The 18,383-nt window shown below is 43.4% G+C and overlaps 1 protein-coding gene and 1 long non-coding RNA gene across 3 annotated transcripts in view; one reads left to right on the plus strand and one right to left on the minus strand.

Annotated features, from left to right (window-relative positions):
- VIT (vitrin) overlaps positions 1–18,383 on the plus strand; it is a 53,154-nt gene that overhangs the window by 248 nt on the left and 34,523 nt on the right. For both annotated transcript variants that reach the window (XM_027788637.2, XM_055816037.1), the window contains exons 2-4: positions 13,369–13,438; positions 15,329–15,394; positions 16,392–16,548. In XM_027788637.2, coding sequence (XP_027644438.1) covers positions 13,408–13,438; positions 15,329–15,394; positions 16,392–16,548 — 254 coding nt within the window. In that variant the 5' untranslated portion in view covers positions 13,369–13,407. The remainder of the gene's footprint in view (positions 1–13,368; positions 13,439–15,328; positions 15,395–16,391; positions 16,549–18,383) is intronic.
- On the minus strand, positions 1,808–5,307 carry LOC114012558 (uncharacterized). Its single transcript, XR_003555102.2, has 4 exons — positions 5,212–5,307; positions 4,942–5,082; positions 3,779–3,892; positions 1,808–2,550 (listed from the first exon to the last, which is right to left on the minus strand). It is a non-coding gene; the product is annotated as an uncharacterized LOC114012558 (long non-coding RNA).

The following is an 18,383-nucleotide window of genomic DNA, read 5'->3' on the forward strand; positions in this document are numbered from 1 at the left end:
CTCTGCTATATTTATTTATGGGGGAGAGGGGAGAGTTGTTTTTTTGCCTGTTGGTAATAGTTAAATGTACTCACTGCTAAGAAACTCTAGGGACATAGTTTTTTGTTTAGCCTTCCAGCTGTGTGCATAGGGTCAAAGACCTAAGAAAGTGAAGACACAGATGTAAATGAAACTGTACTTTAAATTATATATACTTCATTAGGTATTTATAAAAGCATTAAACCCCTGCTGTTAAAGTGGGCACATATACTCACTGCATGAACAGCAAGGGCTTAACTATTTAATAAAGAATTGTGTAGATTAGTCACACATCGATAGATGTATATATGCCTACTGTTCAAATAGTGTGTAATAGGCAATGCAACTTGTTCCTCGGTTTAAAACAGTTTCGCCTTCAAGACTTCGTCTTTGTTCCTTTGATCAATAGGAAGGTGTGTGTTGTATCATTAATTAGCACTATCTGACACTAGGGAATGCTAATCGCCAAGGTACAAAATGGAAAATGGTACTATTCCAGTGATATGTATGCTTACGGTGTGAACTCCCTTGCTAGAGGGATAGATCCAGATGTATGACCAGTACAGTAGCCTAGATGCTATGTATGCCTTTGTGCTGAGTGCTTGTTTTGCTGGTGAGGCTCCAAAACTGAATAGCATTGTCAAGCCTGCCACAGCCGTTCAGCTCTGCGCAGAGATTAGAGTCTCGGTAAGTCTCTTCAAAATGCAATTTCTCTCAGGCTAGTACAAACATGAACCAAATGCCCCGAGCAAACTTTCAACTCTACTTAATATTTTGTTCCTAGAGTTTATGGGAAATACACCTCATCCAGAGCAAAAAAATTGCAGGTTACAGAGGCAGATCCTCCCTGGAGAACACTCCTTTTCCTCTAACCTCTCCAAAATTTGAACAAAACACCAAAAAGAATCAAGCACACACAAAGAAAAAGTAGTTTAGATAGCTTTTAAAATACACATGACTGAGAACAGCAATGTAGTCATATATACTTATAGCTTGTATTTTACCATATACATCCTAAAGTTAAAAACACCTGGTGTTTGACTACGCTCAAAGAATGTGTTTTCCTGTATCTGTAGTACCATGTTCCTCAGATTTTATTCAGTTTATCACTTGAATGACAGTCACGGCTGTAAGACTGGTCTCTTTCAGAGATGCAAAGGGAGCTCAAGCAAAAATAACTGCATTACACACGCACGTTACTTTTGGAATATTAAATTAGTATCTTATTTTAAAGAGACTTATTTTGCTTGCATGTTTTATCTAATCCTTGAAGTTGCTGGGGTTGTTCTCACTGGGATGACAGAGAAGACTTGCTGTCTTTTTGTTATTCAAGACATAAGAAATATTTTTTTTAAAAAAAAAAGAAAACTTGACTGTCCTGCCACTATAACTGAGTATTGCTTTGTGTTTCCACCTATAGTAGAACTGTTACGTTCTTAAGTTGCTCACTACTTTATGTAAGACACTTCTCTCCCTAGTAGTATTTTTACACATGACTAACCACTGGCAGGTTGAGCCAAGTAGTTTTACTAGCTAAACCAGGTTTCCTCACACTTGGGATGCAAGAAAACTATCCCATGTGGATTCTCTTGTGTCTAATAAGAATGAGATCCTACCAAAGTCTTTCCTTTCATGGAGACATTAACAAGGTGTTCCCTTTTCACCGTTACTTACTCTCTTCCACAGAAGTAGTAGTAGTAGGAAATAATCTTCACACTCCTTTTTGTCAAACTTGATGAATTGGAATATACCTAAAAGGTGACTGCCTGAGCCACAGTGTGAGCAGACAAGCTGAAAAAAATGGGTTAATTACTTCATGTGAAATAACAGAATTATTTATTAATTCTGATCATTGCTTTTTAGAAAACATTGCTAAAAATAAACCACAAGTTTACATAACAGTGGCATCAAAGACTTCACTGTACCTGCTCTGCCTGGAGAGTTTTTAACTTTTTCCTTTTCACCTCTGAGCCACAAATAAAGCTCTAGACAGAAAAAACTGCCCAGTAGCTTTACGTACTAACCCAGAACATGCATGTTCGAGTCTCCACTTTACCAAAGGTCTCCTAAATAATAATAGGTAAGTCATTTAGGGCACCTGGCTGAAATAAGCAATTAAAGTGATAGGTCAGTTTACTATCTGCAGCTATGACTGTGTTCCTCCTGCAACATCTTGTGGTTAAACACCTAGAAAAAAGTGCTGCAGCACTCATGAATATGAACTCCCTGTACAGAGGGAATGGCATGGGCATGGGCACACAGTCCCTCACGGAGCAGTGAGGCACATCTTGGCCCATTGCAATGGGTGGGGAGGCACTACCTTTTCTGGATGGGGGGGTGAAAAGCAGTAATCCAATATTTCCTGACAGCCCTGGGGCATGTTCTGGCCCCCTGAAGCTCTGAGGACTCCTCCAGCATGCTGCAACACCAGTTGAGGCTTAGACCTCTCATTCAGGGCTCCCAAAGTGGACATTGAACAGCTGTCAAGTCTTCCTTCTCAAAGCCCATCCATCATACAGGTCGTATCGGTCACTGTTGGAAAACAGAAACACAGAACAAAACAAAAATAAATGCAAAATTGAAGTTTGGGTGGGTTTTGGTTTGTTTGTTTTTTGTTTTTTTTAAGGAGAGAAAAATAATAGTCATAGTATGTGTGGTACATAAAGCCAGGGAGGATGCAGCTACAGCAGCCACAGGTCTGTCCTCCTCACCTTTCTCCTGTGTAGTTTTTTAGGCCAGAGTCAGAGAGAGAAATAGGTGCTTAACACCTACTTAGAGCACTTCAATTCCTCTTTTGAACTTGCTAGGGCACAAGGAGCCCCCTTGTCCCCTTGCTGGCCTGGGGTGCCTGTGCTAGAGCTCAGCTGGGACCTGGGACAATGCAGCCCCTGTTCGGCTGCTGTCACACAGAGACTATAATTATCTCTCTTCTAATGACCAGCCAGGCAAGATAACAGTTTTTATGCTATGTTTAGAAAACAATGTCTTACTACAAATTGACTGTTCATTGGCCTGTAAAAGAGCCTCTCTAACAGTCCCAGAGCAGCTGCCATTCTTTTGCATCCCTGTTCCTTTATTTGCTGCACATTTCCCACTTGGAAAACTTGGATGAATGCTACTCAGCAGCACAGCCTCCCCCTGCCACAGAAGAGGCCTGGAGAGGTGCAGAAGTGCCTTATGAGTAAATTAAACTCGGACTGTCTGGCTCACCCCAGCCTGCATCGCCCTTGTGAGCCCTCTCAGCCCCCAACGCCAAGGGGCTGCAGGCACTGCTGCGAGTCCTGCGGAGGGGAGCAGCAAGGCTGCCTTTTCCTGGCTCCTGATAATGCCCTGAGGAAAGCAAGCTGCCACAAAAAGTGGGATGTGAAGGGACTTGCTACAGAGAGAAGAGGAGCACGTATTACTGATGGGCTTTTCTTCCAGTGCTGTGGCCCACAGACAAGTCGGGGATCTACTGAAATTACGTAGGCTCCTAAGGCATCTATGGGTAGCTATACTGGCCAGCTGAGACTGCAGCCTCTGTGCATCTGACCCTTGGCAGACACTGGGAGGTATCAGAAGTGGGCAATCCTGACAGCATGGCACTCATGGGTTAGCTACCCAAGTATTTGCTCTGAGCTCTGCAAACATTTTGTACCAAACTGTGCTGGGGCAGCTGTACATTTAGTGGTGTCTGAGGGCTGCTCCCACACCCTCTGCCAGTGCCCTGCCAGCAGAGAGCAGAGCCTGCTCCCTCTCCCTGCAGCCCGCTCACCCTCACCTCTCTTACCACCTTCTCTGAGCTGGCATCTCCGCTCTCCTCTGCAGCAGGACATCGCTGGGTTGCCTTTGGCTACCTTTCCTATTCAGACTCATTTTTCAGCACATGAGCCCCCTGGGAAAAGAAAAAAAAAACAAAAAAAAAACCCCAAAAAAACAGAAAGTGCTGATCAGAAAGAAAATTTCTCAATTACCTGGAATCAGCAATATTTCTCATGAAAATGTATTTTAATTAGAAAAAAATAACACCATCTGCAGCTTCTGCTTTCCTTTTTGAAGCAGAGCACCCAAATCTATAGCTTATATCCCAAACTGGATATATCCCAAACGTTTGCCTTCAGAAGCAGCTTCATTGAAATCATCTAGGTTTAAGCAGTTCTTAACCGGACGAGTTTTATTGTCAGGACTGAACTGGCTTTCTGGCACCCATTAAGTCCATCCTACCTTTGCTTTATCTCCAGAGCTTCAGAGTGCATTAAGAGGTCAATGGCACATTAAGAACATCATCTGCATCAGTTATCCTTAATGCATCTCATTCTACAGGTCATGCCATAGACATAGATATCAAAAATACTCTTAGTACAGTACCAACTTCCACTTTCAAACTGTTTTCAGCCTGTCACCCTGTAAAATAGCTTTGTAAATGTAACACATGTAGCACAGCAGCCAACAGTCTCTCAGCTAGCAGTGGGATTCATCTGAGAAAAAATGCATTAATTGCCAAGTGACAGCTTTACATGCGCCAAAATAACTGGGGAAATTCTGAATGAATTTGTGTAGCTTCATGCAGTCCTTTAATGTCCCCACCAGGATGAGCTGAGGATTTCCAGCACCTCCAGGCTTGTACATAAAACTGTGGAAATTTTTACTTCTCCACAATCATTTGTTTATAGGGAAGTTTGGATGTGGCCATCTGTGTGCTTCTTGATCTCCCTGCCAGGTTCCTTTAGGGATTCAGAAGCCTCCATTCTTTTTATTTTCCCCAGATACTTAGTTCACCCTTAAGTCTGTGGAACAAGGGTGAGACCTAGAGGAAACCTGGCAGCAGCACTGTGTATCCTGGCCCTGGTCACCTTCAGCGAGTCACAGTTAAAGGGTAATGGCTCCGTAACTCCGGGGGCTATTTTCACAGCTGCCAGCCACCTAAGGATGATGGGAACCCACCTTGCTCACCATGGTAGGGGGCCATCATTCTCATCTCTCTTGCAATGCATCTGCAGCACTCCAGCATCTTGCTCCGGGCTTGGTGGAGGAAGTTTTTGGACGTGAAGCATACGAAGAAAGAGATGCTGTTTGGAAATGAGGCTCAATGGGAAGGAGAGGAGTGTCCCGATGAGGGAGGGGAAATGTTAGAGAAGTTTAGAGTAGTTGTGATGGAACAACTTGCTAGCAAAGTCAAATACAGGCATCACACGAGTCAGACAAATCTTTTACCTTGCTTTGGGGGCAGTCTTTCTACCAAAAGCATCTCAAAATATGTGGTAATGTGGGATGTAAGGTCTCAGGCTTCCATGGTCTATGTCATCAATTCTCAATGGTGAAATAAGAAATGCATAAGTTAGGCAATAATTAGATTTGAAGTAGAAGCTCATATGGTAAACCCCTAAAGCAAAAGTACAGAACAAATTTCCTGAGCAGGGAAGTAGATTATGCAATATTGTCGTCTGCAGGTTTAGTTTTGTTTTAAAAACAAAAGACCATAAATTAAAAATTCCTGCTCCCAGTCCATGTGATAAGCAGTTTTCCTTTTTGATCTTGGGCTCTCAGAAACAGAATCCTGTGATTCATCTCTATGCCAAACCAGCAGGTTTTAAAAGCTTCTAATATGCAACATCAGTAAATCAGTGCCAGCCTGGTCCTGAGACACAGTTCTCAACAATTTCTGGCTGCCACTTACACTGTTGTGGTGTCCAGGACTGGGATCTGGAGGCCACTTTCTCTGGCACCATGTTTTGTAGCTCTTCAGGTTCCCTCCTAGGCACATTGACAGGCATGACTTGGGAAGCACAGCCATCCCTCATGCTGTCTGAATAACCCATATGCTAGAGAGCCCGCTCCTGCCAGTTGCCAAGGGCTGCCAAGACATGTGCCATAAGGCTGCACAGCTTGGCCCACACTATGTCAGCCCTGTCACCAGCACCTCCACCAACAGCATGTCTTCAGAAACCCAGCACTACCCATAATAGCCTCCTTCATAATGCTGGCACCCACGCAAACCCACAGCTTGCTTTCATCCCCAAAGCAGCATGGAGTCCCGAGATGTCTTCCGTACTCGTTAAAGAATGGAAACAGTACTCACAGGTCCACAGTTTTCAAATGGCTCCCCACAGGTGAGAGACCTCAGCCTGGACGTGCCTGTTGGGCTACAAGTGGCTGCAGACCTGCCCGGCGGGAGGGGCGCAGCTGCCGCGGCCTGTGACAAAGCCAAGGCAGCAACGGGCACGGGCCAGGGAGGTTAGGCTGGCACACCAGCAAGGTGTGAGGCTCCATCCTCACCACAGCCTTTCACCATGAGACCTCGAGGAGCAGGACTCACTGCTGACCCAGGAGGAGGAGACAGGACAGACTTCCAAATCCAAAGATCTCTCTGGAGACAAGAGCAGAAAAAGATCCAGCTTATCCACAGATTTATTCATCGACTGCCTGAAGGCTAGACTAGACTAAGGACAAGCTTTTGCTGTGCTCTGTGAGGAGTCTGAGACAGCACAGGTCTGGTGGGTGGCCTTAGGACCCCCTCACAGCTCAGACTAGCAGGACACGAATGCCACCTCCACTAGGAGATCCAGGTGTGCCTTTTGCACCTGGCTGCCACAACAGCTCACGCATATCCTCTGAGCATCCAAGTGGCACTTCTACATCCCATGCCTAAGGAAGAGGGCAGCCTGGATTCCACCTGCAGGGCATGGGATGGGGTGGCCACGCACAAGGTCCTGGGATGTGGGAGTTGAGCATCCTGCCCCTCGGCTGACCCTGCAAGGAAGCAAAGGTTTTGGAGGTTCCAGCAAGGCAGCACTAGATGACTGAGGGCCATAAGGCATTTGAGGGCTGTTTTCTGATTTACCTTTTGTAGCAACCTCCTTTGTAGCGTGGGTTGGTCTTCTCCAAACTAAAGGTATCAGAGAGATATCCAAGAGAGCTGGAGGGAAAGGTTCCCAGGAAGGAATAATACAGTTAGTCAGGAAGAAACAATATTTGTTGAAAATTATAAAATATATGAGGGGGGGTATGTTAAGCAGTGCAAGAAGCATGAGACTATCCCTTTTGCAGAGAACTATAATGCAAAACTGAAACTACTTTCTTAACTTTCTTTCACTGGTTTCCACCACAGGAGCAGATTCCAGCTTACCTTTTAAAAATGCTTTCTACATCTTGCTCGGTGCTTCCTGATTTGCTGAAGGTATTTTGTGTAAGATGCGTCCTTGATTAAGTTGTCATTACTGGACATCGATTAATTTCACCACTTACTGCCTTATTTCAAACCAGTGCCACACGCTATGGTAGTTCCAAATATATGTTTTTAATTACATATATTTTCTGCACACTTATCCAACCAGTCCATGCCTTTGGTATGAGGCATCAGTTGTCACACTAACTGCAGGAGATACTGAACTGATACAGGTTTTATGTGAGATGTATAAATTTATTAGCATGCTTAAGGATCAGTTTTGGTTTTGACCTAGACATGTAATGCAGGTTTGTAGTAAAGGGATACACGTAGCGTTAATAAGCAGAGCATAAACATCCTGAAGTTTCTCTAAATTTCTGCTCCTAAGTTTCTACCAAAAAAAAAAAAAAAAAAAAAAAAAAGTGTCAAGTTTTGTTTCAACATGCTACAGAAATTCCAAAAAAACATCCCCAGGGTGATGTGCAGTTTCTTCAGTGCCTTTAACACAAATTCTTCACTTTTAGACCAAATATGTACCTTTGGGGGAATTCTGACACACTATAATAATTCTCAGTTTGCAGGCAGCACGATAGCATGGTTAGTCAGCACTCTTTTCCTTGTGCATCCAACCTGAGAAACCACGTATTGCACTTCAAAAAGTCACTTTGACTTGTTAAAACAATTTGTTGGAAAAAGCAAATGGTGCATTTTCTAAAAAGTGAAAGAAATGTGGCTACAAACCTCATGCCACAAAACTAGCCTAGCAGCTGGGCACCGCTGAATTGCGGGTACTTCCCTTTGCCCTTCAGTTTCTTGGGGGGATCGATGGTACCTGGCTGGGGTCTGGCTGATGTTAAACAGAAGTAGCTAAATTAGAAAGGGGGAAAGAAGTTCTCTGCAACAGTGAGCAAGCTCCAACGTGCAGAAAGAGCATGGGCTTGAGCCTGGGAGTGAGGGGGGCAGATACATGAGCAGACAAGAGCTGTGGTGGGGAGGAGGATGGAGGGAGGGAGTGCTCTGGACAGGGATTCACAGGTTTGAGCTAACAGTGATCCCCAATGAGCCATAAAAGCTGAGGATCAAAATGAAAAGAACCAATGCATGATACATTAACAGAAACCAGGAAAGTACAGCGTAATGACCCTCACAGAAATCATCGCCTGGATAGTCCAAATTATATTTTCTCTGTGAGTGGGTGACACATTCTAAATGTATCTCTTCCTCTGCTGGAAGGGGCAGGTCAGGCCAGCATAATTGATGGTTATCTTGCTGAGACAGATGAAAAAGTATAATCATTGCAGTTTTATTTAGGCTCTGAGAAAGGTCTGGCAAGTTAAATCACACTGTACTTTTAAATAAATTACCTTCTTCTGAAAGAGCTCTGTGGAAAGTAGAGAAATCATTCATCACTGTTACTTCAACCTTATGTTGGTTTAATTTCAGGGCACTGAATGAATACAAAATGAGCAGTGCAGGGCGGCTTGAGTATTTTTATTTGGCTCTAAATTGATGGGTATAACATCTTTTCATTATACCTACCTGAATGGAGTTATTTTGGACTACATTCTTCTTGCAAATCTGCATATAAACATTTCTTAAGGCAGCTCTGAAAAAAAGGACTCCTGTGCCCAAAGTGCAACATAGGTAGAATTTAGGCGTCTGAATCCACCCATTCCTCACTTCAATGACTTGAGAGTGACTTGACAGGTACCCCCCAAGAGGTACTGGCTGCCAGCAGCCCCCCAGACCTCTTCTGAGTCAGGGACCTCATGCAGCAGAGCAGGCACCATTTAAAACATGATGTGGCAGCCACAATAATGAAAGCTTTTGTAATGGGGAGCAAGTGGTGAGAAAACAAGAGAAGTTATCATCAGGGATAACTGTATCTGGGCTGTCCGTGGCCTCAGAGAGTTTGAACCCATGCTTCCTTCACCACCAAAGATGTCCCCCCATCACCAGACTCCAGAGCACTAAAGACTGGGACAGCCCACATTCCCCGTGATGAAGCAGGACCCCCTGCAAGCAGGAATACCAAACGTGGCGTCTGAACGAAAGCATGTGAGAAGGGGACCTGACTTGCTGCCTGCCTGGGAGCACAGCAGAGCCAGCATCTGGCTTGACTCCTGGAAGGAGCACGTGTTTCACAGCAGCTTGCTACTGCATAAAAAGTAGAGTGAATTCAGGGAGAGGGAATGTCCTAGGAGCCTACACCCTTGGCTACATCCTACATCTTGGGGTCCCAGGAGCACAGTGGTCTCATTTCAGTAGGGAGGGGAGAATATGCCTGGGCATCCAGGGTGCCCTCAGGCATGGCACCCTCCCTCTCAAAAAAATCTCTTCAATCACTTTGTCGAGTGCCTACAAGGGCTGAGCCCTCTGTTCCCTCCGGGGTCACTCTGAACTCTTGGGGCATCCCCCAGGCAGAGGCCACAGCCTCTGAACTAGCTACCTCTGTAGAGCAGCGTGGTGTAAACCAGCATGTGTTTGAGAAATGGAGCACCGCCCAAGCCCTCAGCACCCATCTCTGAAGCAAAAGGCCTGAAAGACAAGGAAAAACTGTGGCAGCCATGCCCTGCTGCCGAAGGGGTCAGTACCGCGGGGGCAGAGGGCCACCACTGACCGCAGCCACAGAAAGCAGCTGGCAAACAGTCTGTAGGTACTGCCTAGGTGGTAAATAAAATTAGTCAAAACTAATAGCTCTGACTGTAATCCTAATGCTAGCTCAAAAGCGTAAAGTCCAGCATCCCATGCAAACAAGCTCACCCTTGCAAAATAGCACCTTGGATCTTACCTCTTGTTACCCAGCCTGGGATACTTACAGGGCAGTTAAGCCTCTGAAATGAAATGCAGTTATCAACTCGGCTTTTCTGGCTCAGCAGAACTCATTACCTGCCTTTTTAAAGTAAACAGCCACTTAAATATCTTTTTTTTTTTTTTTTTAATGTACAGACTTTCAGGGCAGCACAGTGCACTGAGGGTACATCATTCCTTCCCTCTGACAAGAAAGGGGGTGAAGCTAAATCACGTGTGACAAGCATGAGCAATATTACCTAGCGCACACCAAAAGCAACAGCTATTGCACTGCCCAGCAAGGTACAATACCACGGGAACAGAGTCCAAGCATTAAGCAAAGAAAGGGTTAAACAATTTTTAATGAGAGACAAAAGAAATCTGAAATATTTTATTCTAGAAGATGCTGATTATCTCTTGTTTATCCAAGCCAGTTTACTCACACCTACACCAAGCCCACTTGGTTTCCCTATAAAGGGCACATATTTAACTCAACCCACAGTGTCTAGAGATCATGTTGTTAACTCCACCCGACTTGCTCGGACAGCTTTCAGACAAAGTCCTCTTCTGTTTTTTTATGGTGCCCGTGCTGCTGCGATATTACAACCCCTTGAGAAGGGGAACAATAACACACACTATTGTGGGACAAAGAGAGTACACAAATTAATTTCTGTGGCACAGGAGATTACAGGAGATAAACTGCTTACATCTGCAGAGACAAAGCACGTGGCACCAGCAAAGAATTTCGGTTTGCACGTGGAATGGAGAGCAGCGCCTTACACCAAAAATCAAGGACTTAAAACCTACACTTCCATCAGAAAATGTTATCGTTTGCCATACAGTGACAGTTTAGATGATTTAAACCATCTGTTTGTTTGTAGCATGTAGCAGCTTTCTCAGCTCTTTCTAAAAGTCAAGCTGCTAATAAAAGGTCAGCATAAAAAATTATACTTTAAATGCAGAAAGAATAGTTTTCTAACTCTATTTCTTCCCTAACATTCAAGGTTTTTCAAGTATTTGTGGTAGAGAAAAAGTAACTGACATTCTTTCAAACAGAACTTTGATTTTAAAAGGTAAAATAGGATCCACACTGGGAAGGAGGTGCTTCTTACTACATTTTTACTTGACTTAGCTGGGATTTAAGCACATGTTAATGTAATGCATATACTTAACTGCTTTTCTGGCATAAGGTAGTCTGAATGATACAGATGGGAAAATGTACTCTGATAAACAAATATCCAGCATAAAATTCCAGAGATTTAATACTGAATGGTCACTAGTTTCCAGTATTGACCAGGGCTGCAAATACTGCATTAATGGAAATCTGGTAAGGAGAAATCTCAGCGAAATCTCACACTCCAGACTAACCCAAAGTTGAAACATCTCTCTTTGTTTTGATGAGATCTATTCATTTGGTAAAGGAACAATAGCTTTGTGTTTAACAGCAAAGATTCATTCTTGATCTACAGATAGAACATCCTCAAACCTCCCAGTGGATCTACACAGACTAAAAAGCCTATTATGTGCATGGATTGGAGCCCTGCATTCCCCTTCCTTCCCAGAGAAACCAAAAACCTCAGTCTTATTCCAGGCTGTTGCTCCTTTTTATCAGTTTGAAGTAGCAGGTGCCATGCTAGCACACAGTATAAGAGATCTCGCACGGCTTAAATCAGGTGACTCCCTATGACTAAACCCAGTGAATGCACACAGACTTCCCACAATGGAAAGCTTGGAGCCTCTAAGCCAGACACTTAATGGTTGGCAGCGTAAATCCTCCAGCACTTTTCTCCATGTGACAGCCCAAGGTCTGAAAGCTACACAACCCCCCCTGAGACTGTTGCCACCAGAGGCATGTCACAGGATGTCTATGCATTTTTCATGGCAAGTTAGTGCCTAATATAGAAATTAATATAGTGGCAAAAATAAGTTTCTTTACTATTATGCTCTATTTCCATCAGGATGCTAGTATAAACTGTACCAGCAAAAATAGAGTCCTCAACAAGATGCTTTTGGTGTAACTATGACACAGGAGGACTGTTTTAGGGAGATCACTAAGGAAAGATGTAGTACTACTAGGAAGTCATAGCATTAGTATGTCCTCGCATTTGAAGTTCTCTGACCGCAGCACAGAAGCAAAAAATTGGAGGTGCAGCTGGTCCATGTAAAAAGGGTTATAAATTATATAGGCCTAGAACTGGCTGAACTCAGTTTAGCCTAGCATGCCATTTTAGTCTTCCTCACTCAAGAAGCATGTGGCTTACTTGAAAAAGAAGAGCAATTAAAATAAAAAATGTGGAAACACTGTGTATGAAGACAGATTGCAGACTTTTTTCTCTCTCTCCTGTATCTGCCTTGTCAGCCTGAATTTCTTTCTGGGGCAGCTGAATCCCTGGTTCTGAGTACATGAAATGCTGTGTGAAATCTGCCACCGTCATTTTTCCAGGAGGCAGATATCTTGTTTTTCCTGATCACTTGCAGCTTTAACATTCCATGTATTTTCTTCCTTGATAGCAAGCTAGTTTTTATTTTAGTACAAATCTTCCCATTTATAGGCATGTAATCAGTTTCTTCGAAGACCAAGTTTATTTTGATCCTTGAGTTTTTCCTCTAAAACACACAAATATTTCCCCTTCTCAGGCTTTTTACTCTGATAATTGTCAAGCATCTTGTAGCATTTTAATGACTGAGATTTATTATGAGCATCCAGCCCAGGATTCCCTCAACAATCACCAAATAACTGCAAAAACAGCATGGGAGGTGATGCTGAGGAAGAGCTGAGAGGGGTTATCTCTGATAAGTTTGTGTTCTTGTAGCCTGGTCAAGAGCTTCAGGCATGGCAGGATCAGGAACCACATATGCAAATCCACAAAAAAATCCAGATGTTCTGACAGGATCCTCTTAATCTCAGGTGCTTGTGCGCATGTGCACAGGCACACACACATACATCCTCAGAAAATGGAAGAAAGATTCTTTACACAACATCCTTCGGGATTGAACAGATTTATGTTCCCCCCAACTTTATCACATTACATCATGCATTTTGATGTGCAGGCAATATGATTCTGTGACTATGTCTTAGAAAAGTAGCGAATGACCTTGAATAGCTGTCAGAACATGTCCATACCCATCATGCCCTCTCCTGCCACTGGTTTCAGAAATAAGTATGTGGAATGAAATCTCAGTATCCTAAGGCGAAAGGCAAATCTTGGACAGAAGTAAAACATTAGTCCATGGGAGTGCCACAGCCCAAACACCATCTGCTCTGGGGACACCAGCTGCTCTACAAAGCATGAGAAAGAGGATGCAGTACGTGAGGACTGTGAAAGGTTAAAGAGTGTGCACAGTTCCTCTTCCCCCATAGTGTCACCTGTGATACCTTCAAATGCATCCTGATGTGCTCTTCTTTTCCTTTTCAGTGCTCCTTAGTGACACATCCAGATTTTGCTTTACTCACCATGAAGGCCACAGTCATTGCAACCTTCTTCGGTAAGTACAGTCAACGTGCTGCAATTAGTAGTTTTGTGGGTTTGTACTTTCCTGTCCTGGCTGACCAGTGGCTGCTGGCTTCTTCTCTTCCCTTTGGACGCCATGGATGATGAAGCTTCCAATATCAGGTGGAGTAAGCCTTGGCACAGCTTTTCAGAAACAGGCTACCCAAACTTCTTGACTTTGGCATAGAAACAATAGTAATTACTTGCAGAGATCTCCAAGTCCATGACCATCTACATGCAGTCCGTATCAGATGGCACAACTGGGCCTGAAAAATGTAATCTAAAGAATCCTTCCAAAGAAAATTCAGCTGTTTCTTACATGGGAGCATCCCTATCCAATTTTATTCTGTGTTCTTGCTGTTTCAATGAACAGGAAGGTGCCAAAGGAAAAAGGCTAGAAATGTGTCTTATTTCTTTTCCTCTGGAAGTCAGACGGGATCTTGGTTTTTGGGAATGTGTAGAGACTCCAGAATTTGCAATTCATCTTACACAAACACTCTGGTTGACCAAGGATGATTTCTTAGTGTGCTTTACTTACATGTCTCCCTTTAATGGAAATGCAGCCACCATGTAGCCTAACTGTGCTGTACGACTTTAACTGTGATAATCCCAGGCAATATTCCCTCTAGCCAGGATCCTCAAGTCTGGCAGGGCAGCCATTCTCAGTTCAAATTCATAGCAACCTATGTAGTTCTTCTGCCTTAATAAAGAGACCAAATTACTTTCTCCACATTAAATTATGCCCTAACATTGCATGAGATTGGGCCTTCCCATTTTATTTTACACTGGTTCGCTCCTTTTCTTTCTAACTACGGTTTTGCCTTGGTTACACAGCTGCAGCAGTGACAAGAGGCCCCAATACTGCATCTATACATTGTCCCTTCAGACGCTGTGAGCCCGATTTTTCTTTTGAGCAAGCTCGAGGAGTGATTAAGTCTGCAAACTCTCTGCAACCAGTCTAGGGGAAGGAGAGCATAAAAGAAAGACATAAGACCACTGTTGCATGTACTAGTAAGATTAACTTAACAAATGACGATAGGATCAGCCAACACATTGTAGAGAGAGTTTCAACTCCCTCTGAAAGCTCAGACAAGGGAAAGGTGAATAGGACAGTCAAGATATTGGCAATGAAGTTACTAATCACCCATACTATAGTGCTTATAAAATACACACAGAGAACAAAGAGCTCTTGTATGTCATGCACTTAGCAAGCAAACCTAACGAGGTAAGCTACACGCATATATTATGATGTATGTTTTAATGTAACAGTGTATGTGTCTTTTACTATTATACTTTTCAAATCCGAATTCTACTTACTGAAGAAAACCAGTGTCCTTGCTGGGACAGGATACTGGACATGCCACACTAGAACCTCATACGGTCTGTAACACTGCCCAGTATCCTACGCCTGCTACCAGCAGTGAGTGAAATGCCATAGTGCATGATTACAGGATAACTTCCCCACCAGGTTATTAAGAAGGATTTTTCTTTCCCTAACTTCCCAGTTGCTTTATGCACAGAGCATGCTGTCTCACCGACATCTCTATGACACCAATTACAAAGAGTTTCCACTGGTTGTGGAAATCCTGGAGCCTTTTGTGGTTTTCTGGACTACATGGACTAAATGGCATCTTTTGATAACGAGTTCCACAGATGAATGTGTGAGTTGAACTGATCTTTAATCGCCTTCAAAAAATTGCCCCGCAGTAGGTGCCATCTTGCCTGAAGTTAACCAACAAGTAGAAACCTCGCTGTGGCTGAAAACCTTCCCATTTCATTTTTTCAGCCTGTTGATTCAAATTTGGGAAATGTCATGCACAGGAGCTTGTGGTGACTGATGTTGATAGTCCCCCTTTTTCCTGATACTATCTTTTCTTTGTTTCAGGTGTGCTTCTTATGTGTACATATGCAGCTAAGGAAGCCACAAAGAAGATGAAAAAGTCTAAGCTATGTAAGTGGTCCCAGTAGAATTCTTGGCTGCTTTACAGCAGGCATGTCTGATGCATTTAAAAAGTGCAAAGTGAGGTTATATTCTGGTAAATTTTCACAATTGTCTGCAGAGACATTAACAGATTCTTTTGTGGAAATCAGATCACTAAGTGTGAGCTACTGATCGTGTGTAAAAGGGAAATGGTGTACTTCACTACTAGAATGTGTCTTCATATGTCATTAGGTACCACACCAGGATCTAAGCAAGTGCTAAGGTTTTCACACAGAGAGAGAGATAAATACCTGAAATGGATCTGCTCTAACACAAAGTATTTGTAGCTGATTGGCATGAGACGAGTACTGCATGTCCTATGCAGTAGGATATACACATTTCAGCTATACTGCTGTAAGAGTATTTCTGTCCACAGACTATTTTACTCATTTAACTGACAAACAAACCTGCTGCAAGGTTGTGAACTCACACTTCAACCCCTTACTTAAATTGTACCCAGGAAATAGTTTTAACAATTAAGGACAAGATGATGGGCTGTGGCTGCAGCCTGACATTCTAGATGGCGCAGAGCTATAGGAGCACAGCAGGAGGCTTGGGAAGCACCCTGCCTCGTGTGTGCATAGTCTTTCCTGGTCCTGAATCACAGCCACCTCTTCCCCTACCCGCTCCTTCCCATATGTTAACCACAGCCTGGGTGACTACATTTCTTTCCCTCTCCAGCAAAGTGTCATGATGAGTACTTCCTTCAGAGAAGTAAATGCTGAAGGTCAGAAATATCCTCAGCTTCTTTACTTCATCCTTGGTTACAGCCACATGCCTAGGTATAGGAATTATTACATTTAGACTGTAGATGCAGAACACATAGACACGTCCTGCATCCCAACACCATTGATATGAAGGTATAAGAGAAGGGCAACCCTGTCACTCAGTTACTCATTGCTTCATGACAAAATCACTCAGCTATGAAAACGTTCAATCTGACTTTACCAAGATTTTACACTCACAGATGTACCCCAGATCGATTGCGATGTCAAGGCGGGGAAGATAATCAATCCAGAATTCATTGCGAAATGCCCTCCTGGATGTCAAGATGTAAAATACCGTGTTTATGGCACAGACATTTATGCTTCCTTTTCCAGTGTGTGCAACGCTGCAATTCACAGGTGAGTGAGTTTAAATGAACAGGGCACTCAGACAAAACTGTGATTTCAGCGTAGGAAGCTCTCAGCTTTTCAAACCCTTTAAAGCTCCCACTGCCTTGTAGGTTTGATTGCAGGCTGCTGTTCTAGTAGAAAACCTGTGAGAAAGACTATGCGCGATGCAATGCATCCAGTTGAAATCCATCATATCTGAAGGCATTTCTCAGCCTTTGGAGAAACATCTCAAGATATGCAGATCTTTCATTCATGCATAGAAAATTACTATTGTACTATGATTATTCAAGTGGAAGACAGGGATGGAGTTGCTGCTACTAATAAAACTTCAGAAAAAAATAAGCATCTCACCCATGATGAATACATATAACTCTCATACTTCTGGGATTGGTTTTGGTTCTCCAGATTTGAATTTAACTGTCCTTGACATCAAAGGCTGAGTAATGGGCTTTCCTATCACAGAAAAAAACACTGGGCAAGAAAATCTGTAATACAAATTTTACAGCACAAATTTTGCTGAGTTTTATTAGCCATGCAAAAACGTGCATAAAATTTTAATAGAGAATAGGCAGGATGCATTCAGCTGAAAATGCAGTAAGAGCTTATAAAGTCTAATGGACAATTTGACTTCATTTAGAGTCATTTGAGCTCCTGCAGTGCTTCCAGTTCTGCAAAACAGCTGGGGTCTTGTGTAAAGTTGAGTAGCTGAGGCTTTGGGACTTTATGCCTTACCTCTGCACGGCGCAGCACACAGGTTGGCTGCCACCTCCTGGCTGCAGCTCTGCCTGCTCTGCCCCTGGCCGGGGAGATGACTGCCAGGTGACTGGCTTTCAAACAACAAATTCTCCCTTCAGATGCTAGTGCACAATGGAAACTGTTTGTCTCTGCACGCAGAGCTTGTCCCAAAGGGAAGCTGCAAAATACCGACAGAACTGCAATTTCCCCTGTAGCTCAAACGCTGGCTGCCTGCGTTGTTGCAGTGAGGGTTTCAGTTTTCCTTGTTTGCCAGCCAGCCGAGTTTGGCTTTGTGAGCTTAGGAGCTGCATTTCCACAGACAGTGAATTTCCTTTCCTTACAGTTATTTTACCGACAGCTTCTTGCAATCATCAGAGAAAGTTACAGCTCTAACATGTTCTTCACCATTACTCATTTTCCTGTACTGCCAGTCCTACCACCCCTCTAGAGCCAGGGTCGCTTCCTGGTTTGCCTGCTTTCCTAACAATGCCGCAGCAGGCTGCATACACTGGAACTGCATAACTGATACCTCCATTTCTCCCGAGATACTTGTTACTTCATATGTCAAACTCCACTTAATGTACACATGAAGCCTGCCAGGTTTTCTACAGCTTCCAGCAATATTGTGTTCAGTTTACTCCAGGCTGAGGTCAGAACCAAGCTTAGTATTTTGCAGGAAACATATCCTGGAACCCAAAGAAAACAATTCTTTACAGAAGAAAAAGTCAAGCAACTGGGAGGTTTCCCTCAAATTTGTATTTCTGTCACATGGTTGGTCCAAAAACTCCTCTAAGTACCTCTCCCTGTATCTTCAGCCATTCAATCAAGCCTGCAGGAATTTTAACGAAGGCAGTAGCTTGTTCTTGTGTGCAACTAGGTCAACCTTAAACACAGGACCAGTAGATCAGTGGGAAGAGCAAACAGATCCCGACAGCACTTTGTAACAAATGGCTCTTCTCTATGTGGAAGAAGCACATATATTTCTTAGCAGCAGACTCAGTAGTAGAGTCACAGCTCCACCACAGCCCCTGGTTTAAAGGTAAAAGTGAATGTTTCATACCTCTTGCATTGTTGAACAATTTCAAAGTTGTTTTGGCAGAATTTCTTCT

Source organism: Falco peregrinus, chromosome 11 (genome assembly GCF_023634155.1).
Source record: "Falco peregrinus isolate bFalPer1 chromosome 11, bFalPer1.pri, whole genome shotgun sequence".
Classification (NCBI taxonomy): Eukaryota; Metazoa; Chordata; class Aves; order Falconiformes; family Falconidae; genus Falco; species Falco peregrinus.